This window comes from Sphaerodactylus townsendi, linkage group LG02 (genome assembly GCF_021028975.2).
Source record: "Sphaerodactylus townsendi isolate TG3544 linkage group LG02, MPM_Stown_v2.3, whole genome shotgun sequence".
In the NCBI taxonomy this organism is placed as follows: Eukaryota; Metazoa; Chordata; class Lepidosauria; order Squamata; family Sphaerodactylidae; genus Sphaerodactylus; species Sphaerodactylus townsendi.
The window spans coordinates 33,659,453-33,686,037 of NC_059426.1; the positions used below are offsets into that span (position 1 = coordinate 33,659,453).

General features: G+C 42.2%; 1 protein-coding gene across 1 annotated transcript in view; it reads left to right on the plus strand.

The window, feature by feature from the left end:
* LOC125426220 (sodium channel protein type 2 subunit alpha-like) overlaps window positions 1-23,697 on the plus strand; it is a 93,894-nt gene extending 70,197 nt beyond the window's left edge. Inside the window, exons 20-27 of the mRNA XM_048484478.1 lie at window positions 784-957; window positions 12,719-12,841; window positions 14,704-14,985; window positions 16,909-16,962; window positions 17,304-17,441; window positions 18,303-18,407; window positions 18,854-19,124; window positions 20,747-23,697. Coding sequence (XP_048340435.1) covers window positions 784-957; window positions 12,719-12,841; window positions 14,704-14,985; window positions 16,909-16,962; window positions 17,304-17,441; window positions 18,303-18,407; window positions 18,854-19,124; window positions 20,747-21,894 — 2,295 coding nt within the window. The 3' untranslated portion in view covers window positions 21,895-23,697. The remainder of the gene's footprint in view (window positions 1-783; window positions 958-12,718; window positions 12,842-14,703; window positions 14,986-16,908; window positions 16,963-17,303; window positions 17,442-18,302; window positions 18,408-18,853; window positions 19,125-20,746) is intronic.
* Window positions 23,698-26,585: the final 2,888 nt, after the last annotated feature.

A 26,585-nucleotide genomic window follows, 5' to 3' on the forward strand; every position in this document is an offset into this window, starting at 1 on the left:
TTGTTTGTTTGTTTGTTTGTTTTGCTTTGCTTTGCTTTGCTTTAAAGGGCAAAGCCATGTTCTTGCCTGTGATGGGATCTGCAAGTATCTTCCTCTAAGAACAGCCGAGGGCAAAATATTCATTCGAGCTTGCATGAATACGCACCTCAAGGCTGGTGATGTTAAATTATGGAAGTACGTGGGTATTGTTCCATGCTTTGGGGTAAGACCAAGGCTCAATGGGAAACAGATTTTATTGGCAAGCGAGAATAGTCTGTAACTGTTATTCATCAAGTGTCTTATGTGTAGGCACACACCCCTCCCTCCTTTCTCCGCTATGGGCTGCTGTGCCTTATAACAGTACTCTTCCACAGTGTTGAAGGGAAAACTGAGGGAGGAGAGCCCCCTCCCCCCCACACCTCTTTTCACATGACCGTTTGGGCAGGAAACCAGCTGACTCTCAGCTCCGGACAGAAGGAGGGGAAGCGCTCCAAGCTCTTGAAAGTTTCTGGAAGCCTTCTGGTCAGTTCTGCATGGCTTGCTTGTGCAGCCCCCATGCGTACCTGCACAGAAGACGCTCGATGAACAGTAGCTACAGTTAAGTGCAATTTTGTTTTCCATCAGTCAATAAGAATAATACATGCAGTGGGGTGGGGGGGATCAGAAAATGAAACTGTAATTCTTCGGTAATGTGTTAACAGGAAATGAAGCAGAAATGAATTTCTACCTCTGCACGTTAAAAAAAATACGTACATGAGTCAATGCAGTGTTTCTTTCTTCCTCCTCTTCCACCTTCCTCTGCAGGCTTTTGAAGACATATATATTGAGCAGCGCAAGACTATCAAGACCATGCTGGAGTATGCTGACAAGGTCTTCACGTATATCTTCATTCTGGAAATGATTCTGAAGTGGGTGGCTTATGGTTTTCAAGTATATTTCACCAATGCCTGGTGCTGGCTGGATTTCCTCATTGTTGATGTAAGCACTTGAAACCAATGGTGCATTTTAGCCCCTGTCCCCCATCCCTGTCCCCCCCCCCCCCCCCGCTCACACACATACACACTTTTTATGCGTTTTACCCGAGTACAAATTTTTGATGTTATTAAGTTTCTAACAAACAAGGTCTCATCAATCGAATTAGCCATAAATATACTTTGAAATCATTATTTCGCAAACAGTCTTCTATTTTGTGGGATAACAGCACTGTGCTGACCAAGACAGTAAGTTCCTGCTGGCTGTCTCACCTCCTAGAATTGTACAGCCCTCCTCTTCCCATGTAAAGTGCATCTGGGTCAAAAGGAATTTTTTGTTCCATTGTATACACTGGTTGTGTTACTTTAATCTACACATCCAAAGGAAGACCAGACAACCCAAAGGAAAGAGATAGGAGAGGAATTATCCAGAATGGGAGCAGAACATGTGATGGGATATACAGAAGAAGAATTTAGGTTAAATGGGAAGGCTTTGCTAGCGAGTCACAGGTGAGAGTTGTTACAGATAGCCACAAATGGGAGATTTGAAAAGCTAAGAAATAGGGAGCAGGTAAAAGTATGTGAAAGTTTAAATTCAGTGGGGATAATAAGATGGGAAAAGAAAGAAAGAAAAACATATTCTACTAGTCTCAAAGAGGAAGGAGCCAGTAATGTAGTGGTATAGTGATTAAGAGCAGGTGCATTCTAATCCGGAGAACCAGGTTTGATTCCCCATTCCTCCGCCGCAGTGACGGAGGCTTATCTGGTGAACCAGATGTGTTTCTGCACTTCTGCATTACTGCTGGGTGACCTTGGACTAATTCTTCGAAGCTCTCTCAACCCCACCTTCTTCATAAGGTGTCTGTTGTGAGGAGAGGAAGGGAAAGGTGCTTGTAAGCCACCTTGAGTCTTCTTACAGGAGAGAAAGGTGGGGTATGAATCCAAAGTACTACTACTACTCCTCTTCTTTTTCTTCATTCTCGTTGGGTTGGAAGTAGGTTCCAGAGTAAGCAGTTTTCGTGAAGGAGTTGGGTGACATCACTGATGATTTTGGGGAGGAGACATATGGAGGTTCTGTTTAGGACAACATTTCATTGATGTCTACAAATGACAGCCATTGGCCAAAATATTAGGTGAAGTTTTGCTTTTTCTCCTGATTCATTGGCATTTGATAGATTTTAAAAAAAATTATTGTAGTTTTTATTGATGCTGTTCACAACTTTATTTTGGTAAGGGTGGATATAAACATTTGAAACAAACAAATATATATAGTATGTTGCAGTCATTTGATTGAGTGTTTTTTTCTTTACAGCACCAATTAAAAACCTTTCAGACTTTTAAAAAGAAAGTTTCAACATTTTTGTCTGCACAGCACAGAGCAAAAAAAGCATTACCAGCATTTTTCTGCTTCCCCCCTCCCAGTAGCTGACTGAAACTTGTTAGTTCATTTTCTTGTGCCTGCCATTTTGTGCTGCAGAGATTCTCCAACCCTGCCTCCATTTGCTTAAAGTTTCCTCTTCAAGCAGCATATCTGTGTGTGATTTCACTGTAAAAAGTACATGAATAAAGTTTGTTTTGCCGGGCAATTCCTCACACATGTTAGTTTTCCTTTGTTTTGAGGGGGGTGTCTGTGAAGCTGTAATAACTCAAATATGCACATGTTGCAGATTCTCGTGTTGTGTCGTAGCTTCGCAGACATCCTCCTCAAAACAAAACAAAAAGAGGAAGGCACATTTGCAGGCTCTCCAGGCAAAACAGGCTTTATTCATATACTTTTTACAGTGAAATTGCACGCGGATGAGCTGCAAGCAGAGGAAGCCTCCATGGGAAATCTTCAGCAAATGGCAGAGGCAGGAGACTCTGAAGAGGGCAGAAAATGGCAGGCGCGATTACAGCAAAAATGAAAGTAAGAGCTGGTAAGCGGGAGACATAAAGTGTCTTCTGCCTGCTTTTATTTGCCTAGGCAAGCAGGAGATGTCCTCTACCCATCTTCAGGAAAAAAGATAGCCAGTTTAGTGATTTTTGAAAAACCCAGGTGGAGAGAAACGAAATGTCCTGAAGATGTTTGGGGGGAAAGAGCTGTGTGGGCTTCTTCCCCAAATGCTTTTTATAATGTCCTCAAAACATTATATGTCTGCTTTGCCTTATGTACTGTCAACTCACTTCTGATGCAGCGGCTGTTTGAATTAATGGCCTCTAGAATGTCTTCTCATCTACAGCCTTGCTCAGATCTTGCAAGCTGAAGCTAGTAGCTTCCTTTATTTAGTCAGTCTGCCTTATACTATGTCTTCCAGTTTGATTACTATTCCAGTTTTGGATTATTATGAATTCAGCATCCATAGGATTGTACAATTGCATTTCGGTTGTTTATAGATGCTATGGTAACAGGTCACCATATCACACCATTGGCCATTGCAAAGTGTTGTAGCTTTTTTGATAGCAGCAACTGTCAGCATCAGTCAAGTCAGGTGGAGGGACTGTGAAGATCGATGGTGTCCCTCAGCTCTTGCACATCCACCAATGATTTTCTGTTTACCTACTATATTGAAGGTATATACGTGAATCATTACAGATTTTCTTCTCTGATTGTTCTCTGATTCCCCTGCTATCAGCCTGTTTAATGTATGACCCAGCAAGTCAAATACATTCCATCCATCATTGCTAGTGGCCCATATTTGAGACATCTCCTCTTTTCCTGATTGCTTGAAACTAATAAGCTTGGAGGACTCCTTTCCACTTTGTGGGTCAGCTTGCTGTACCAACAAACTCTTCCTTTCACTGTGATATAGGACTTCAGTATATGTTATGACAGTATTTTGGCCCTACCTAGGGAGAAATAAACGAGAACTCAGCAATGTCTCATTATTTCTCCTGTCTGGATTGCCTCTCAATACAGAGATGCATTAGAGATGTATTAGTGTTATTACCTCTCTACCTTTTGGAAGTCTTGTGTTTGAAAGTAACAGAAGGTAGCAATCCTCACTTACTGATGTAGTAGCTGACCGTGAGGGTGGCTATTTAGGCCAAAGGCCAGCTGGCTGCAAAAATGAAATTGCAAGATGGTCAGAGTGACCAAGAGAAAACGAGTGCTTTATGGCCAAACCTCCAAAACGGAGGTACATCTTTTAAAACCCATTGACTTTGTTGGACTTCAGAAGGTGCAATTTTGCTTATGATTGCACTTATCCTTTCCAAAAGTAAAAGGCTGGAGGAGTACATAATGGACAGCTTGTTGGTTTACCACAATAATTCCTTTTGTTGTAGCAAAAAAGAACCAGGGCTTTCACTGTTTGTCTTTCAAGTATAGATGTTCCCTACTGCAAAAACTCACGGTGGAGGGGAAAACCCATTCTTCCAGCTCCACTTCCTTCCTTCTTGCTGAAGGTCTGCTTCTTTCTTCCTTATCCACCCATCCAGTTGTTTGTTTTCCTCCACCTTTTGCCTTGTGACCAGTCATCTTCCCCTCTCACTTCAAAACCTGCCCCAGCCCCACTGCGAGCGAGCATGGTGTTGTAGTGGTTAGAGGGCTGGACTAGGACGTGGGAGAACCAGGTGCAAATCCTCACTCTGCTATGAAAACTTGCTACACAATCTTGAGCTAATCACACACTCTTAACCTAACTTACCTCACAGAGTTACTGTGAGGATGAAATGAGGGAGAGGAAAATGATGTAAGCTTCTTTGAGTCCCCATTAGGGAGAAAAGTGAGATGAGGTAAATGAGATGAGGTAAATAATTCATTTTTCTTTTTTCTATTCTCTTGGTATTTCTTCTTCCCTGACTAAAATTCCAGGCAACCCAAGATGTTAATTTATGTGCTTGTGATGTCTTTCTCTGTGTAGCAGTATCTGGTTATTTTTCAGAGTTTTTAGACACCGCCCTCCCCCCCTTTTAAATTTTGGTGAAAATCTGGGGGCAGGGCTCTTTGGAGGATAAGGAAGACATCATTCTGGGGGCTCTCATTATTCTAGGGGATCATAGAGCTAAATAAGTCATGCTACTTCTTTCCAGATGATTTTGGGGTTGGGTCTGGATGATACAAAGGAGCCTAGAGCAAATTCTCTATTGGCCACTGATGGCATCTGATCAAATGGCAATTCCCTCAACTGTGCAGGTATTGTGCCCCATCTCCTGAGAGTGAGTCATCTAAGCTTGATGATACCAAGCCCCAACATGGACATAGGTGGCCCAAGCATTCCCTGAGCCCCCAGTCCATCCCCCTTTCCAGACAGGCTGGCTGGACCCACCTCCTGGGTGACACCCTCAGGTAGGGCAGCCAGACAGATGTGGATGTGAGCATGGACCGTCATGTGTGAAGACAGTGATACTGGCCATCCCAGTCCTTCTTTGGGAATCCATCAGCATATGCTAATGTCATGAGGGACCTCTGGGAAGGGGATAAATCCAGCTGACAGAGGCCATCCCTTGCCAGTTGGTCCGTCCAGCGGCCCGAGCACCAGGGTGCAACCACTGTGGGGGCAGAGACATCTCTTAAGTCGACTAGTGCTGTAGGCTCGTCCATGGACCTGTTTGGATGTTGGGCCATTCCACCACGCATGTTTCCTTCTTATCCAGCTGCCCAGAAATGGGGACAGCTGTAACGGGGTCGCTTATATTCAAGGCGAGGGAGAGATATTATCCCACCACTAGCCACCAACTGTAACGGGACGGGTGGCCTACAATCAAGGTACCCACTAAACTGACCAGTGGGGTTTCCTTTGCCATCCAAAATATCCCAGGCTAGTGTTCAGGGATCTTCTTTTTTACTCTGCTGCCACCATTAAAGGGAAGGAACTAGGAATCCCAAAACTGCTGCTGGCTGCCAAATATATAAAGAATCCCACCTCACATTCGCTCTTGGTCTAAGGGGAATGTCCTTCAGAGTCCCGTATACAAAAATGGAGGGAACTCAAAATTGGCTGGGATTCTAGTCTCTCAGACAGGCACTCTTCAACCTCTCACACACAAACGCAGGCTGGCACAAGAGTAACTTGAACACAATGAATGAAATTTATTTTAAAAACAAAAGAAAGGCTTCTTAAACTGGCTCAGAGAGGTACGAATGCTTGATGGTTTCAGAGAGGTTCTTTTCACTTAAAAGTTACAGAGCTCCAGTTGTTATTTAGGTTTCACACACATATACAGACACACACAGGTCTCTTCAGAAACAACTTGGCTTTTATACACTTTGCTTTTCCTCACAGACAGACACTAGTCCTTTCTGATCCACAACCCACTGAATACACATACACACAGTCTATACCCTGTGAGATTCTGGCATACAAAGCCTCCCTCTTTCACACTACTCCCAAACTGGCCTCAATACCTCTGGAACGGGCTTTTCCCAGACTGGTGTTGTACAGGGGCAGGACAGATTCCTAGGTCTGGTCAGTGTCTACTGACAAGCCTCTGGCCGGCGCTTCGCTCTTTACCAAAAAGCCAGTGCCTTCCTTCCTCTCACAATCTTCCTTCGCTTGAGGAGAGTCACCAGAATCCTGCCAGCTATCTGAGCTGGACCAGAATTCATTTTCACCAGAGACAGAGCGGAGAGACTTCACTCCACAGACTCTGCTCTCAACTGAACACCAGCTGTTCTCTTCAGAACTCTCCCCACATAACTCTCTGACAGGCTCTCTCTGTCTTTCTGTTTATCTAGCAGCGTTTTAGCACCCCCTTCCATTGGCCAGGGGCAACAGTGCCTTCCATCGATCAATCACCTGGCTTTTATTTAAATTAGGGCCTGCTGCCTTATTTTGACTGTCACCCAGGCCTCTTTAAGCAGGCCTGCTTCACACCAGCCCTTCGGGGGGGGGGGCAAGTTTGTTATAACAGCCATCTTGTTCACCTTGCTGGCAGCCCAGCAAGTGACCACAATCTTTCTGGGACCCCCTGCCAGTGGAAGAGTGTTCTGATGCTTGTGGCCCCCCCCCCCCCCCCCGGCTGCCACTTTCCTATGGGTGGGCCAGGGCACTTAATGCCTGACCGCAGATATCCTCCCTTACAGAGTGGGTCCTTCCTGTTGGTAGAGGCCCGCATAATCCCTATAGGACTGACTGGCACCCCCCAGACAACTTTTGAGGTCTGACGAGATTAGGCTAGCCTGGGCCATTGAGGTCAGGGCCCAGCAATCAGTAATACTTGTGAATCCTCCACCATTTTAAGAATGGTCAGAAAGTCTAACCTTTGACCCTGACTACTTGCATCAACAGGGTCACTTCATGTGTGGATCGGTATCTCCAGTCTTCAGTCTGTCAGGGAAGCTCATGCCCAAGTCATTCAGTCTGTATCAGTACAATCTGAAGTATAGGTACATGCTTCCAAGTCCATTTACTTTCTTGGATTTGGAACACTATAACTCTTTTTAGGATTGTAGAGAAAGGTATCGGGACTCTGTGTCAGCTTAAATTATTGTCTACCTTGCTACGAGAATTTAATGCGCACTAGTAACGTTTTGTGAAGTCAGGTAAAAAGAACAAAGTATATATAAAATAGATGTACTTTGCAGCATTAATGCTGTAATCTCCTTTGCACGTGAATATAGAGGCAAAAGACCCATTTCCACTAAGGGGGGAAAAGAGTCGAGCCAAAGAATTGTCAAGGATGAGTGGAATTCTTTCTGGAAACCTAAATATATGGGGAAATCTGCAAATTTGTGTCTCCCAAACTGCAGATGAATTTCATCCCTTTTATATTTGCGAGCATTTTGAAGATCCTGTTCAAAGGAACTGTTCATTTCTTAGCATATATTTACATGATTCTGATAGCATTTGTCAACAGATTTAGACTGTTCCTTTTAAGTATTATGCCTTCAGTGTTGTGTCTTACCAGTAATCTGGTAACCATGATATAGTATAAACATTCTTTCCCCCTGACAATTAAATCCTCCTTGCGTATCATAATACCACTTAATCACATTAGGGAAGAGTTAGCAATAAGATTGTCTTCTTAATATGCTTATAGGACAAAGTTTCTTGTAGGTTCTTTAAGGGAGCTTCATGTAGTTGAATAAAAAATAGAATTTCTTTACACATATTCCGTTCAACTCAGAGGTATGACTTCATGTAGATTTATCTGTAGGGCTAAACAAGTAATAATAAATAACTTATATTTTTACATCGTCATTTTGGGATGACCTGAAATGTCTGTTTGTTTATATTATAAAATAGGGATATCTGTGAGCCGTTAGGGCTGAGGGTCAGGCATAGTTTTCACTCTGCTTCATCCAGAGCCATTCAGGAGCTAAGCAACCATTTCTGTCTGCGGCTTGTGCAAGAGGAAAAAGTAGGTTAGCTCCTGCCTTGGATGCAAACATATTTTTACCTTCTCATGCTTGTTATGTCAATAAAACAATGCGTAAACACTGGCTGTTGTGGATTTTCCAGGCTGTGTGGCTGTGGTCTGGTGATTTTAATTCTCACATCTGTGGTTGGCATCTTCAGATATGTCACAGTAGGATGTTTTTCTCTGTGGCGGATTCCGCATGGGCCAAAAACAGCGGTGTAAAATGGTTTAAAACAGTGTAAAAGGGTTTACACCATTTTCACACTGCTGTTTTTGGCCCATGTGGAATCTGCCTGTGAGTTGCTTCTGAAGATGCCAGCAGATGTGAGTGAAACATGAGCTAAAACTGCCAAACCATGGCTGCACAGCCTGAAAATCTTAACCACAGCCAGTCGATTTCTGCCACGAAAGCCTTCAACAATACTGTAGGCAAAGACTTTTATAGTTCTAACTCTCAGTGCTGCATAATGTCTCTCAACATTTTCCCTCTCATTTTTGCATTTTGCATCCATTGCTAGAAGAAAACAGCAAGAAAATTGCAAGGAGACAAGATTTCAAGATGGCTAAAAATATGCCCAAATGAGGGAATTCCTATTCACTTGTTTTTGAAGGTTTACAGTTATCCATTCCCTTGCTTGAACATTCCTAATTATTGTCATCTTGAAATACTAAATTTGGTCAGGCCTGGCTAGTGCATGATTGAGAGAGCATGCTTTCCTACTACAGTTCAGTTTTCTCCCAGCAAACCCATCCTAGGGTCAGCTATGCGATCTAGGTTTAAAAACCTAGGCTTATAAATCTATTTTGTTGATTAGTTCAGGGCAGAAGTTCTAATTCTGGAACTTTTAAAATTATGTCTGATTTGACCAATCCAGTGGCCTTATATTGCTGAAGCCAATGCTGTACATATCCTGCCTTGTGGGAAAACACACTTGCATAGGCTTTTGTTGTTGTTGTTGTTGTTGTTGTTGTTCATGAGGGAATGAGCAAACTGTGCAGTCATCTTAGGTCACCTGCCCAGCCTTCTGGGTATCTCCACCACCATCAAGCCAGTTCTACTTGAGAGCTTGAGCTCAGGCTCCCTCTATGCTTTGCAGGTTAAAGGCTCTGCTGCAGCTCTCCAGATGGCAGGGGCTGATGGGAAGTGTAGTCCATGAACATCTGGAGAGCCGCAGGTTGCAGATCCCTAGCGGTTGTATCTCCCCTGCTTCCCTCTCTGGTTTCTGAGGGGACTGGCATGCCTGGTTGAACACTCCAGAAGGTGGGGTTAATTGCTGCCCCCTCTCCCTTCTGCTCTTGATATTCATGGACTGAACAGGACTTTGACATGAGTCACAGAGATCTGACTAGCTGCATGGAAGTTTAAGAAGAAAATAAGAATCACACACAGCATATATCAACCCAGGACTAAACAAGGAAAGGTAATACACATACAAAATCATGTGCTCCTGATTCTTACATATCCCTAACAGTAATACGTAATGACAGTCTATTTAAATCTTGAAGTTACAAACATTTAGAAAACATCTAGTATTGTATTTAGCATTTGGTGCTGTCCCTCCCCCGCACATGTGGTTTTAGTGACAGCATGTGCTCATGGAGTTAAGATGGAGCCCCAGAGTAAAATGACTAAGAGTTTCTGAAAGCTAATCAAGTTTACTAAATGTACTGAAGGGTTTTGTTTTCTCCCTTTCAGTCTCCAACCCAGCAACCCCTCTCTCTTTTCCTAGAATCGTAGAGTAGGAAAAGACCACAAGGGTCATCAAGTCCAATCCCCTGCCATGCAGGAATACACAATCAAAGCACCCTTGACAGAAGACCATCCAGCCTCTGCTTAAAAACCTCCAAAGGAGGAGAATCTACCACCCTCAAATGCAGTGTATTCTACTGTCAAACAGCTCTTACTGTCAGGAAGTTCATTCTAATATTTAGGTGGAACCTCTTTCTAGCTCCTCTTGAGCATGGAATCCAGACCTTTTACCATTTTGGTCACCCTCCTCTGAACCCATTCCAGCTTGTCAATTTCTTTCTTGAATTGTGGTGCTCAGAACAGGAAACGGTATTCCAGGTGAGGTCTGACCAATGCAGAATAGAGTGGTACTATTACATCTTTCTAGATGCTACACTCTTATTGATGCAGCCCAGAATTTTGTTGGCTTTCTTGGTTGCTGCACCACATTGCTGACACATGTTCAGTTTGTGGTCTATTAAGATCCCCTTCACATGTACTGGCCAGGTATCACCCATCTTATATCTGTGCATTTCATTTTTTTTCTGCCTGGGTGTATTATATTACATTTATCTCTGTGGAAATTCATTTTGTTAGTTTTGGCCTGTTTTCTAATCTGTCCATGAAGGAATCATCCAACTCTTCAATCTGGCTTGGGGGTCTGACCCCCAGACTATGATCATTGTTGTTTCTGTACCTCTTAATTTTTATCCAGATGCTCTAAACCTGGCTGACAGGATTTAAGTCATGGACCTGCTCACAGGTGTGATCATCCCTGATGTTATTCCTTTTTTATGTGTTTAATGAGACAGCTTTGAAGCTATGACAGTATGAGAATCTGCAATATGTGCATATTTCAAGTTGTCGAAGCTTTGAAGAAACCTGTTTCAAAACAAAAAAAGAAGGGCAAATGACAAGGGCACAGGATTCTCGGTCCAAACTAACTTTATTCATGTAAGTTATACAGTGAAATCTGAACTGCAAGCAAGAAAACCTCTGTCACAAACCTTCAGTAAATGGCGGGCACAACAGACTGTCACAAGGAGGAGAAAATGGCAGTGTATTTGTGCCGTGTAAAAGGAACCACTGTCTCTTGTCCTCCTGAAGCTCTGTTGGTTGTGGCTAGCTATCTATTGTCTTTCACCTGCCTAGAGTCATCCACCTTTCTATAGCACTTAATGACTCTATGCTTGAGAGGTGACTCATCTCATCTGAATTATCACACTTTTGCCTTTTGAACTTTGGCATAAATCTTGGGATGTCATACTGAAACAGATTATTACCAATTATTACCGATTACTGAAACGAATGATTACCAATTACCGCAACCGATTATTACCGATTACTGAAACCTGCTATTTCCGATTATTACCAATTACTGAAACCGATTATTACACACACCCTTGTGTGTCCGGACAGCCCCCCTGCGTGTCCAGATGGCCCCCCTGCGTGTCCGGACGGCCCCCCTGTGTGTCCGGACGGCCCCCCTGCGTGTCTGGACGGCCCCCCTGCGTGTCCGGACGCCCCACTGCGTGTCCGGACAGCCCCCTTGCGTGTCTGGACGGCCCCCTTGCGTGTCCGGACGCCCCCAGAGTGTCCGGACTGCCCCCTGCATGACCAGATGCCCCCTGCATGTAATAGGATTATTACCGATTACTGAAACCAATTATTACCGATTACTTAAACCGATTATTACCAATTACCGCAACTGATTATTACCGATTACTGAAACCTACTGTTACCAATTTTTACCGATTACTGAAACCGATTATTACCAATTATTACCGATTACTGAAACCGATTACTGAAACCGATTATTACACGCCCCCTTGCGTGTCCGGACGCCCCCAGAGTGTCTGGACTGCCCCCCTGCATGACCAGATGCCCCCTGCGTGTAATAGGATTATTACTGATTACTGAAACCGATTACTGATACCGATTATTACCGATTACTGAAACCTACTATTTCCGATTATTACCGATTACTGAAACCAATTATTACCTATTATTACCGATTATTGAAACCGATTATTACAAATTACTGAAACCGATTATTATACGCCCCCTTGCGTGTCTGGACACCCTCCTGCGTGTCCAGACAGCCCCCCTGCATGTCCGGACGGCCCCCCTGCATGTCCGGACGCCCCCAGAGTGTCCGGACTGCCCCCCTGCATGACCAGATGCCCCCTGCATGTAATAGGATTATTACTGATTACTGAAACCGATTACTGATACCGATAATTACCGATTACTGAAACCGATTATTACCAATTATTGAAACCGATTATTACCGATTACTGAAACCTACTATTACCTATTATTACCGATTACTGAAACCGATTATTACTGATTACTGAAACCTACTATTACCTATTATTTTCAATTACTGAAACCGATTATTACCGATTACTGAAATTATTACAGTTTCTAGAGAACTCTGTGCCCTACATAAGCTCAGTTTGAAATGTTTTGTGGCTTAGGCCAGCCCAAGTGCCATTTACGCTAGAGCTTGGGGCACACCAACTCCTCAGTTCTTTTGGCACCCTCCTTAGATTGCACTGTAAAACAGGAGCATCGTCAAGTACCAAAATACTATATATGGTTCATGTAGCATAAATTTTGTTCTCAACTCTTGCCTCCTACACTTCCCCAACAAATTCTGGGGCTGAATTCTATCAAATCCTGGTTCATAGTACCTTCTTCTTTACATCTATTTATAATCCAATGCCAATTATATGTTTTACTGTCTTCCCTGCAGGTTTCGTTGGTTAGTTTGATAGCCAATGCTCTGGGCTATTCTGAACTTGGTGCCATTAAATCACTTCGAACCCTAAGAGCTTTGAGGCCTTTAAGAGCCCTGTCGCGATTTGAAGGAATGAGGGTGAGCGACAGCAATGAATGAACCTGAAATAATATCAGTATGAAACGAGGCTGTTCACGTGGAATAAAGAATAAAAAGTCTTCATTGAAAGATTTCACCGTTTTCTATGGCATGCGACTGTTGACATCTTCTCTACAGGAGTATCAGTTGGACAGCCTTCTTACAGGTTTTCCTCTTGGCTTATCTTCAAACCACTTAAACCTTCTGGATCCTTTGAATGAATGTTGGTTAAAGTGGTTTCAGGATTGCACAAATATGACAGACCTGCTAGATGGATGCGTGTGTGTAGAAACACAGGGCCATGTGTATTCTGAATTGTTTTTAATTGTTTTTACAAAGATAGTTATGATGCTATAGTGATATAAATAAAATCAATCAATAAATACTAAATTGCCAAGTGCTTTAAAAAAAAAACCCAGTACAAGGAAGAAATGGCTGCTGCAAGGAACTGAACAGGGAAAATGAATGCCATGTAGGAGTTGTAAAATCTGAACTTCCTTGCACGCATAGCAACCCTTCAGACTTTGCTGCACTTTTTTCCAATAAATTGCATGCAGTATTATGGGGATCTATCAGGATTGTTCTTGTCTGATAGTGTATGCATTAAAATTATTTCACTGGTTGCCTTGGATGCTACGCACAGCATTCTGGGACAAGCTTTCTACAAAACTTTATCTTGACTATCAAATATGGGACTTTGCACAGTCTGATGTCATCTGATGTCATCTTGTTTAGAACAGAATCCAATCATAATACATAGTAATAAATATTACCAGTTTCCCCAAAACGAGTTTAGTTATTTCATGAATTAGATGCAGCTAAGAAATGATGGAATGGCAGATATTTTGTTTTGCTTTCTTGCCCCTATAAAAGTCTGTAAATAATTTAAAAGGTATTTAAGGATGAGGTTTACAAAATAACTGTATAGTGGAACAATGAGATGTACTCTTCTTGCCGCTCTTGAGAAGATTTGTTGGAATGATTGCAACTGAGACTCCATTTGCTCTTGTCACTTAGCTTATGTCTTGAAGCCCTGGTTGTAGCTTGCTTCATGTGCAAATATCTTTTGCTCATTTTTGGTTCTGACCACTACAGCCATTCTTTCTTGAATTGTATTATTCTTTGGTTTCTGTTTTTGGCATTTAAACTTTTTCTCTTTTTTTCTTCATAGAGTTCAGAAAATTTTCTGGTTCCATCTTACCATTACCAGGTTTTCTTTTACTTTTTGCATTGACATGCTTTTCTTATACAGTTTAATTCTTTCTGTTTATTTGGCACATCCCATAAGTGATTTCCTGTGAATGTGAACTATGGCCTGTTATGCATGCAGGAATTACCCCGCGGTTCTTCTCTTCACAAGGGAGTTTCCCTGCTCACCAGGGACTCATCCACTGCAAAGCTTTCCCATCCGAGACACCCGCCATTTCCCTGACCTGCCATTTGTCTTGCTGCCTGCTTCTTTTTTTCTCTCTTAAAAACAAACAAACAATCTTCAGGCTGCTCTGCTGGCCAAGTGTGGGAAGGAGTGCTGTTAGGTGGGCGGAGGAAGGCAGGAGGGGTGAGCAAAGCCACAGCGGGCTGAACACACACAACAGATCTTTACTTTCTTAAGAGAAGAAAATGGAAAAATTGCACTTAAAGAGGTTTGGGAAGCTGCATGGTTTTCCTGATCTTCCCACAGGGAATGTACACTCACCACGGGGCAGACCACAAGTGCATAATAGGCCTATGTCTCCTTGTGTATGGTGATCATAATATCTTTAGTACCAAACTACAAAGATGAAAAGTAAAGTCTGGAACTTCTGTTCTTCAATTGTAAAAAATAAATTAAGTTTTGTTTTCTTCTTACATTTGCACACCAGGTGGTTGTTAATGCCCTGATAGGGGCAATCCCCTCCATCATGAATGTGCTTCTAGTTTGTCTCATATTCTGGCTGATCTTTAGCATTATGGGCGTAAATCTGTTTGCTGGCAAGTTCTACCACTGTGTTAACACTACAACGGGCGAGATGTTTAATGCCAGTGAAGTTAACAATAAAACTCAGTGTGAAGAGCTCATAGAAAACAATCAACCTGCCCGGTGGAAAAATGTGAAGGTCAACTTTGACAACGTGGGAGCTGGTTATCTTGCTTTGCTTCAAGTTGTAAGTAATTATTCATTGTACTCACTCATTTAGGAAAATATTAGAAAATTATTGCATTATATAGTCAACATTAGTTTCAATGGGAAAGCACTTCTGGGCACTGAATTTCCATGTGTGCTCAAGAGCTTGCACGCATGGAAGGATCTGCCTTGATCAGGTTGTATGTTACATTCGCAATGCTATTATCAAAATGTTGCATTCGAAAAATAAAATTACCTGTGGACTAACCTTTTTGTTTCCCACATTATGAAAACACATGCTGTAAGCTGCGGAGGCTTATCTGGGGAATTCAGATTAGCCTGTACACTCCCACACACGCCAGCTGGGTGACCTTGGGCTAGTCACAGCTTCTCGGAGCTCTCTTAGCCCCACCTACCTCACAGGGTGTTTGTTGTGAGGGGGGAAGGGCAAGGAGATTGTAAACCCCTTTGAGTCTCCTGCAGGAGAGAAAGGGGGAATATAAATCCAAATTCCTCCTCCTCCTCCTCCTCCTCCTCCTCCTCTTCTTCTTCTTCTTCTTCTTCTTCTTCTTCTTCTTCTTCTTCTTCTTCTTCTTCTTCTTCTTCTTCTTCTTCTTCTAGGCAGTAGCAGACCACCCCATAAACATGGTCTGCCTAATAAACATTGTGATGTGATGTCACCTCATGGCAGGGTCAAATGTCCCCAGGCTGCGGCCATTTAGTCACATGGGGGGCAGAAAATCGCCCCCACATCCCTCCTCCTTCCCCCATTGTTTGGTTGTGGTAGTGGAGTGTGGCCGCCCATACGGGGGTGGGGGGGGCAACTCAGATTTTGCACTGGGCTACATTTTCCCTAGATACACCTTTGTCTCATGGGTCAGAAATGACCCAGTGCTTGAACTACCCTTACATTTAATAGTAGTATACAATACAGCAGCTTGCTCTGTGTCTGTTATAGCTTGTATCATAAGCAGTAAGGTTGATGTAATAATTGTAATTTAAGGAGACATCCGTATAAGGAACATAGAGGATGGGAGATTACAGAGGCTCCCTCCAGATTAGAGGGAAGGAGTGACAGGTAATAAAAGTGGGAGAGTATGTTCCTTTGGCAATAAACTATTGCATTTGGTTTTTTTCGTATAACTAAACACCTAACTTACCATCATTAAAAGCTTAGGAGCAGCAGTGGCATAGGAGGTTAAGAGCTCGTGTATCTAATCTGGAGGAACCGGGTTTGATTCCCCGCTCTGACGCCTGAGCTGTGGAGGCTTATCTGGGGAATTCAGATTAGCCTGTACACTCCCACACACGCCAGCTGGGTGACCTTGGGCTAGTCACAGCTTCTTGGAGCTCAGCCCCCCCCCCACCTCACAGGGTGTTTGTTGTGAGGGGGGAAGGGCAAGGAGATTGTAAGCCCCTTTGAGTCTCCTGCAGGAGAGAAAGGGGGGATATCAATCCAAACTCTTCTTCTTTTGCAATCTAGCCAATACTCATGTGGCTTATTTAACTAAATTATTTTGAATTTAGTTAGTTACTTAACTGCCAGGTCCTGTGCTGCTCAGATGTGCTGACATCAGAGCAGCGAAGGGAGTGGCAGTCAGAGTCACTATGACATTGTTGCAGTGGCGTAGCTTCAACAGGACGGGGGGCTGATGCCCTGGGGGTGCGATGTGGCGGGGGTGGGTGGCACCGCGGCAGGGGCACAGGGTACATGCGTGCCCTGGGTCCAGGTCCCCCTCGCTCCGCCCCTTCATTGTTGTGTTACAGCAGTCTAGCCGTTGGCTTTTTAGAACCAGGAAGTTGAAGAGGAAGAAGGAGACTGCAAGAATGGAGAAGCCCAGGTTGAAAGGAAGGCTAACTTGATTTCTCAGATATTCCAAGGTTCACTACATTGAATGCTTTATATCTGTTAACATAACCTATTGTTTTTTTCAACTGTGATTAATATTTGAATTCTTCATAGGCCACTTTTAAAGGATGGATGGATATTATGTATGCAGCTGTTGATTCACGGGATGTAAGTACCATTTTACATGGGTGGATGTGAACTATATAGCCTGAATATATATTTCATGCATTGCTTTCTGTAAGTCAGGGGAATCCACCAAGCTATACTTGTTGTCAAGGAGTTGCTAATTCTTCTTTAATAGATAGGTAAACACCCCCCTAGTCTTGTTAAGCTAAGGAATGAAAAACTACTGGTTCATCATTTACAATAGAACAAAATATTTTAAAGATAACTAAGTATAAAGATAACATTCCAGGCCCTGCCCTTTTTAATTAAATTATTTTAATGAAGGAAATAGTTTTATATTTAGTATCTGCTCTAAAATAATATATGTTTCAAATGGTCTGTAGGTGGAAGATCAGCCCATGTATGAAGAGAACCTGTACATGTACCTCTATTTTGTTATCTTCATAATTTTTGGATCATTTTTTACCTTAAACCTTTTTATTGGTGTCATCATAGATAACTTCAATCAGCAAAAAAAGAAGATAAGTATTTTAGGTTTTTTTCTCTCTGTATACTTTTAGAAATAAAACTATAGATGTGTTAAAACTGCCAGATCGTAAATTTTGCTCAGCATGGTCTCCCTAGATGAACAGGCATTTTTCATTTCTTTTAAATAAACAAAAGATTGCCATTTATTTTACCCCGAGTTTATCTACCCTGTGGTAACTGCAGCATCAGTTATTCATTTTGTAGAATGACATTGTGGAGTGTTATGCTACATTTTGGCATGCAGGTAGCTCTCAAAAGTAGCTCATGGTATTTAGTAGCTAAGAATGTTTACTACCATTATTGAAGCAAATATAAAATTAAAGGAGAAGAGAAGCACACAGACTTTTCATATACAAATCAACACTGCAGAAAGGAGAACTTGTGGAGAACTTCGTGCAGTCAGGAGAACTTGTGGCCACAGTTGGCCAGTTTAGATATGATGACAAGCTGCTGTTTACAGAAAACTGAAAGTAAAGCTATGTGTAAGATGCATGGAGGAGCACATGGGCCTGCAACAGTGGTGGGATTCAAATAATTTAACAACCGGTTCCGGTGGTGGGATTCAAATAATTTAACAACTGGTTGTTTACAAGCACCATTTTAACAACCGGTTCTGTGAACCTGCTGAATCCCACCACTGGCCTGCAGGTTTCTTTGATCCTCCATACCATAGTCTGTTATCATCTGAATCATAGCTTTGCACAACATTGCTTTATTGTATAATTGGTTTCCTTGAAATATAAGCTTGAAAATCTATCACCAGACTATTCTATGGTATGTTTCCAGTTAATTATACAGTGATGGAAGAAGATCTATAAACTTGGTTGTAACTGGTTTTTGTTTTGTCCCTTTACTTTGGAGGGCAAGATATCTTTATGACAGAGGAACAGAAGAAATATTATAATGCAATGAAAAAGTTAGGCTCTAAAAAGCCTCAGAAACCTATCCCCAGACCAGGGGTGAGAATTAACGTCTTTATCATATTATTTTCTTGGTTTGTTTCCGGATTTCTGCTTTAATGTTTAAATGTGCTCACACCATATATTTCCTAACGTTTTGATTCAAGTAATTAATATAGTTCACAACATGACCATTAGGCACATGGAATAACAGGTAATAGTGTTAATATTTTACTTTATGATTTTCCTGAATCCTGGTACAAATTGTAGTCCAGAATCCTTAGACAAAATTGAACTGTTGATCTCTATTTTGATTGTATTGCAATGAAACAATAACTACAGTAATCATTGTTTCACAGAAAAGAGGGTGACAGGAAGCAGATTTAACTGTCTCATCTTCAAAGAAAGTTATCCTGTGAGAAAAGGATGAAACTTTGTTAACAGAAATGTGGTATCTTTAGCATATTTGTATTCGTGATCTGAACATTTTGTTTTGGATTTTGCAGAATAAATTCCAAGGCATGGTTTTTGATTGTGTAACAAAACAAGCCTTTGACATCAGCATCATGATTCTTATCTGCCTTAACATGGTCACCATGATGGTGGAAACAGATGACCAAAGTAAAGAAATGGAAACCATTTTATACAGGATTAACTTTGTGTTTATTATCCTTTTTACTGGAGAATGTGTGCTCAAATTGATTTCCCTCCGACATTATTACTTCACCATTGGTTGGAACATTTTTGATTTTGTGGTTGTCATTCTGTCAATTGTAGGTAAGAACATTTGTTTTCAAAAATGATTTTTTAACGGAAATATTTAAAAGGATTTACACAGAACTTTGATAACATTTGTATAGGTCTTGTAAGTTCCCTGATCAAGATACAATTTTTGTATCTTTGCAACCTTGTAACATTGCATTATCAGTTGCCAAGTCTGAGATAACATGAGATATAAGTGTTTTAAATAAATACATTTGCAGCCCAATATGCAGCCCACAAGTTTCCTTCTGCCTTATAATGCAATTTGCCATCCACACTGTCTGGTACAAATGAGAAGCACATTTAAGGCCTCTTATGCAGAAGCATGTCCATATCGCTGTGTACGTACTTTTTCCCTGATGTGCCAAGAAGATCCAAATATGTATCTCCCTTGGTGGAATTAGTACTGTATCTAGGGGGAATTAGTACTGTATCTAGGGGGCAGAGGGGTCATTTGACCCAGTTGCCATCCGCCTGGGTCACATGGGGGCACATTTTGGCCCCGCCCCCCTGTGCCCACTCCCTGGAGCACCCTCCCGGCCCCCCTTGGCAGCTGCTCCCTGCCCACTCCCAGTCTTGGGCCCAGGACCTGCGGTGGCAGCTAAGTTGGATCCTTTGATTCTCTTCTAGATGTTGTCTAGTGGAGAATTATGGTTTTCTGATGGAAACTGTGGCAATTCTTTGTCTGATGGACAATTGCTTTCTTTGTTGAAGGAAGAGATTTTTTTCCATTAGAGGAAGACCTGGGGGAGGGAAGTCACAGGATGCAGCCCAATGTTTCCCTCATGTTCACACATCATAATGGAGAGGGGCAGTCTAGAAATTTCATTGATAATGATGATGATGAATGTGCACTTAATCTATTTTTACTGTGCAGTGCCTTTTGTGAAAAGTCAGAACTGTACATTGTGTCCCGTTGTATTTACAGCTACAAAATATATTCATGTATCATTGCATATGACCAGGTGCCCTCTTTACTCTTAAGTGTAAGTAATTATTTATATAGAAAAACTCTCAGAGGTAAAGTGGCCCTAAAGAGAATATAGTTTTGACTCTACATGTATACTAGCCATAGGCCCCTTCCATATGTGCAGAATAATGCACTTTCAATCCACTTTTCAGCTGGATTTTGCTGGCAAAATAGCAAAATCCACTTGCAAACTGTTGTGAAGATGGATTGAAAGTGCATTATTCTGCATGTGCGGAAGGGGCTGTAGACTGACATACTCTTACATCACACAAACCAATTCATTTTCATGTTCTAGAATACTTCCTAGTGTACTAACCTTATTACAATTCAGAGAACCAAAATGTTTTGCTAATTTTGCTGTGCTATATTTCAATAGCTTTAAAATGCCCTTAGGATAATTAAAGATAGATCAAGTATATGGTTTGTTGTTGTTAATTGCTAAGCTTCCTACCCATGAAATGCTTCTTTTAATGATTACTTGTATATCATATTAATCAGAAAGGCCAAGAACAATGCACTAATACTGCTGTGAGGACTTAGTTTAGCTTTAGCTACCTGTACATGGAATCCTGAGTTTAATTGCCAAAACACATTCCAATTATAATAATAATAAATGACAATGCTGTAAAACTAGTGCAGTAATTCAGTATATATTATTCTTTTGCAGGTATGTTTCTAGCAGAGATTATTGAGAAATACTTTGTGTCTCCCACCTTGTTCCGAGTTATCCGACTTGCCAGGATAGGTCGAATCCTGAGGCTTATCAAGGGAGCCAAAGGGATCCGTACTCTGCTTTTCGCCTTGATGATGTCTCTTCCTGCCTTGTTTAACATTGGTCTCCTGCTTTTCCTTGTCATGTTCATCTATGCCATATTTGGAATGTCCAACTTTGCCTACGTCAAGAGAGAAGTTGGGATTGATGACATGTTCAACTTTGAAACTTTTGGCAACAGCCTGATCTGTCTCTTTCAGATCACCACCTCTGCTGGGTGGGATGGTTTGCTAGCCCCCATTCTCAACAGTGGGCCCCCAGACTGTGACCCTGAGATTGATCACCCAGGAAGCTCAGTCAAAGGAAACTGTGGCAATCCTTCTGTGGGGATTTTCTTCTTTGTCAGCTACATTATCATATCATTTCTAGTTGTGGTAAACATGTACATTGCTGTTATTCTGGAGAACTTCAGTGTCGCAACAGAAGAAAGCGCTGAGCCTTTAAGCGAGGATGACTTCGAAATGTTCTATGAAGTCTGGGAAAAGTTTGACCCAGATGCATCCCAGTTTATAGAGTACAGCAAACTCTCTGACTTTGCCGCTTCACTAGATCCTCCTCTTCTAATCCCCAAACCAAACCATGTTCAGCTCATTTCAATGGATCTGCCCATGGTAAATGGTGACAGAATTCACTGCCTTGACATTTTGTTTGCCTTTACAAAGCGTGTTTTGGGAGAAAGTGAGGAAATGGATTTGCTTAGAGTACAAATGGAAGATCGGTTTATGGCTGCGAATCCTTCAAAAGTTTCCTACGAACCCATCACAACCACGTTGAAACGAAAGCAGGAGGAAGTATCTGCCACCATCATTCAGCGGACATTCAGGCGGTTCGTCTTAAAACAGAAAGTGAAAAAAGTGACTTCTATGTATAATAAAGGTAAGTGTGAAGATGGAGATCTCCTGCCCATCAAAGACATGATCACTGACAAGCTTAACGGGAACACCACTCCAGAGAAAACGGATGAGAGCAGCTCATCCACCACCTCCCCGCCTTCTTACGATAGTGTCACAAAGCCAGACAGCTATGAACAAAGCAAAGATTAGAGGGACTACAGAGGTAAAGATGTCAAGGCTAGCAAAAAGTGAAACGAACTTTTGAATTTTATTGGACTGTGTGGGGGAGGGGGGAAAGTTTACAGCCTTTGAAAAGGATATACTCATCTGCTGGATTCTGACGGGAGATTGATGCCAAACTGTCACTTTTAACTAATATATATTTTCGAAACAAATCTCTAACGGTTAGTGCCTATAACACGACAGTGTCCCCTGGCGTCGGACTGTAACTCTATTGAAACAGGGTAACGGCCTTGACAGCGAGGTACCGCTCTCGCTGCACTTGATTTTGTAGAAGGGAGTCAGTGTGGCTGACTGGATCATGGGGAATAAGTCGTGTGAGGCTACAACTGGTGTGTTTAACGTGTTGCAAGACACTTAGTTCAGTAAGTGTATCCACTGTGTGTATTTCAACTGCCACATTTGCCATATTTTTACCAAAAAAAAGAAGTGTTGGTGAATTTATCATTTTTTTTAAATTCGCAGGGTGTTTATTATTATATGTGACTATTTTTGTAAATGGGTTTTATGTTGCAATGGGAGGGAGGGGGGGTTTACTAGGACCTGGCGTTCTACTTTCTGATTCTCTATAATGTACAGACAAAGAAGCAGTTTGCATGAGGGGCATGCCACAATTACCCCCTGCATAGAAAGAGTGTGGTGTCATTGGCCAAACAACAAGAGGTTTTAAAAAAAACTTTTTAGTCTTAATATAAAATACAGTTTTCAGTACTTCTGTATGTCACTGGCTCTTTTTCTTTCTTTTTTAAAAAAGATTTTACACCATTGTGATTGGGCAAATCTTCTTGTGCCTGAAATTTATAAAAATTCCAAAATGTGTTATTTTTTATGCCGGTCACCAAATCCAAGCATGTTAAAAAAACAACACCTTTATCCTAGGGATTAATCTGAATCCCACCCCTTACCAAAGGTGGGACCTTCTCTGCACTGGACACCTTTTGTGTCACAGGTTGATTCCCAAAATAGATTAAATTCACAGCAGCACAGTTTTAGTGTGCTATGAAAGTAGAAGACAAGTACAGAGAAGGTGACCTACATGCCAAATCAAGACACTGATGAAACGATGTGGGGCACTAAAATAGTGCATAAATATTCCCTGAAGAAAAGGAGCCGAAAAGTAAGGTCTTAAAAATTCTACTTTTGTCTTAAAGTACTGCTTATTTATCTGCTTTCAGTGCAGTTTTACAAGATGATATAAATACTAATTTTACACAGTTGTATATATTTGAGATTACCAATGGGTGGTCCAGACGAAATGTATTCTTGCAAACAGGTGCCACAGCTGGTCTCGCTTGCAAGCTCTTGACAGGTAATATCTTGTATTCTGTACTATTATAGATAATTTGGAGAGTGTCGATGCATGTGAATATTGCCTTTAGCTACTACTGTACTTTGCTCCTCCCACTGCCCACGTTTCTTTTTTTTTATAGGAAGTGGTGAATGAAATCACCTAATTTCTTCACAGCATTAAGCAATATTCTGCATTTATTTATGAACATTCTACTTCTTCTATTTTTCCTTTTTCCTTTTTAAATTTTTCAAATGGCTACTATATGATGTAGACCAAGATTGCATAGGGTATACTGTTTAACCCGTTGGCAGTATGGCTAGCCTATATAAATAATGTAAAAATAAAAGGCAGTGTTCATGTACATACATTTTAAGTTCAGGTTCATGTAATTTTTATTTTTCCACAGTCATTTTGCTTACTTTACATTCATTGTAACTTCAACCGAGACCTCCACAATGCAGAAGAATAAAGACATGATTGAATATTTGTTGAGGGTTTTCCTTGGTGAGATACTGCAGTAATGCATGCAAAACCTTTTTAAAGCTTCGCTCTCCCAGCGGCAGTCGCAGTGCCAGCAGTCAACCTCCTACCTGAAGATTGGGGGACTCTGAAGCACAACACAAGAGGCACAAGCGATCACCACCAGAAGAAAAATGGGCTTCCACCAGCCTGTGTATTCATGTAAGGTGTTTGCACACACCACTCTCTACCTGCCAGCTCCTGAGAATAAATTGCTGTGTAGTAGAACCAGGACTGCCCTGACTTGGATAGACCCTGGATAGTCTGATCTCCTCAGATCGCAGAAGCTAAGTAGGGTCAGCCCTGGCTAATACTTGGGTGGGAGGTCACCAAGGGTCATTATGTAGAGGAAGGCAATAGCAAACGTCTGTTAGGCAGTGGGGTGTCAGCATAATGCACGGGCACCAAGCGGGGGGGGGGGCGTCGGCATAAACAACGTTCACATGGACGGTCCCGGCAGGGTGGCAGGTGGTGGTGCAGCTGAGCGCCGTACCTCTCCTCCTAGCTTCCAGTGTGTCGCAGAGGCCAGGGGACACCCTCCGCAGTCTGGAGTGGCTCTGAGACACACCGGGAGCTTCAGGACGCAGCTGGTATAGAAATGGGCAGCCTTCCAGCCGCTGTCATTAGCCACTGACAGCAGTTGGAAGATGGTGGCGCCTCGAAAAACCTGCACTCAGGAGAAGCAGCGAGAGGAGGTTCCGGAAGCTTAGGCGCCTTCCCACGCTGCTCGGGAGTGGAATTAGGCTGGGCACTGCAGTGCAATGCAGCAGCATCGGCAGTGCGAACCCCTCCTCTGGGACGCAGTTTTTAGCATCCCTGGGGCGCTGTATTCCACCAGTGCGGAAACAGCCTCTGTCTTTTGCCTACTGCCTTGCCATAAGTGGGTTGCGATTTGATAGCATTTTACAAACATACAGAGCTAGGAAAGGGAAGTGGAAGAAGTATAGTTGCAGGATTAGGAAGTTACTATTAACAGGCATGATCTATTAAATCTGAAATTTCAATTCCATGTGTATCAGTCACTGATTGGATCTGCAATCACTGCTTACGAGATAAGACTGTTATCTGCAGGATGCCTTTTTCCAAGTTTTGATTCGCATAAACTACTCTTATTCCTTAATGCTTATTATACTGACTCATTCCACATACAAAACTCACAGTGTTTTCCCCTAAATAAAATAGCAAATGAGATATAATCTGATGAGGAATATATGTGTTGAATGCACAAGCCAAAGAAGTACAGGTAGCGTAGCCTGTTTCCTTCCAAAAAGCTCTTGCCCCTCAATGTGACTTTTTGCACCTTCGGAATAATGCACTTTCAATGCATTCTGATGCTGGATTTTACTGTGTGGAATAGCAAAATAGCAATTTCAAACAATTGTGAAAGTGGATCGAATGTGCATTATTCTGCATGTGCAGAAGGGGCCTTGCATAAAGAAGTTTTCTACTGACACCCAAAAGTACTGGGGCTACATTTTAGAAAACCCGCAAAATCTTGTATGGCCAGCAATGCTTAACAAATATATTGTGGCATAAGCTTTCATCGATGGAGCCCGCTTCATCTGTTATATGCGACATTACAATCATGGCAAAAAAGGAATGAATATTTTATTTCTATTGTATACTGTAATTGTGTGTTGTCTCATTTTATTGTTAAAGATATAGGAAATTCATTGCTACCACTCAAGAAAGTGGGTCTAATATTAAACTTGAATAGATGTCAGTATAATAGCTTGGCAGAAGTACTATTATGAGGCTTTGCCCGCATTTCCTGGGTGTGTGTAGCCAAGAGAAATATATTCGTTGCCTTCGGTAGATTTTGGTTAATACAAAATCTTAGGTCTAGGGGTTTTAAAATGCTTTTTGTTTCTCTTGACAAAGAACAATCAAAAGGGGCCAAGTCAATTGCTGTCCAGTTTCACCCAACTCGGCTTTAACCATATTAGTGGCAGGCTGCCTAATTCAATGAAATGGTCAGCTCATCCCTCTGGCTAGAAAGTGACATCTAGCAGGCAACAGAGATTTGGGAAACTTACAAGACAGGGATGGCACTGCAGCTCCACCTCCAAAGAGGCAACCAGTGGTGCTTCAGGTGCTGTGGGAAGGATGGATTCCCTACCAGGGAAGGCTCAAATTTGCCTTGTCACCCCAGGGTGGCCTCAGTCCTTCCTGTTCCTGCAAAAGTGGTGTTCCCAGCCCAAAATTGCACTGGGGACCCCGGGAATGCCGCCAGACCACCCCTACCCATGTCAGCCTGGTCTCCTAAGGGGGAAGGGTGCTGGCACACACGGCAGGTTCTGAATTTGGGTGCTGCACAGTTGCATAATAGCATAGTAGCCTATATGCCAGCATATTCACTCCATACGCCGGCAGAGTGGGCACTCATGTTGGTGCAACCCCATGCCACTTCCAAGACTCCATTCTCCCCTCCAATTTGGATTACACCCTAAAAGTGCTAGAAAGTCTTAAGCAAAAACTTCTTTGACAAAGTGGGTGGGCAGAGAAAGATAATAAAACTGCTTAGCACAGAGAGGCAGTTCTCTTGTTTGCTATGGGGAAATTCTCTTTTTGGAAGACAGTGCATAGATGCTCAAAAAAAAAATCTCCACACCAGTTTGAGAGTTGGGATGGAACAAATCGTCCACCTGTAAGTTGAGTTTCCATCTGCTTTTGTTCTGGGGTTTTTTTTGCTTTTGGATCCTTTTGTCAACATCATTTTGTATGAAGGATGGAGTAAGTACATTTTGATACGTTGCTATACAATGACATAATGCACCAAGTATAAATATACATTGAGCCATTGCACTACAGAGTGGCATCCCAACTCTCATGAAAGTCAACGTTTTGTTCT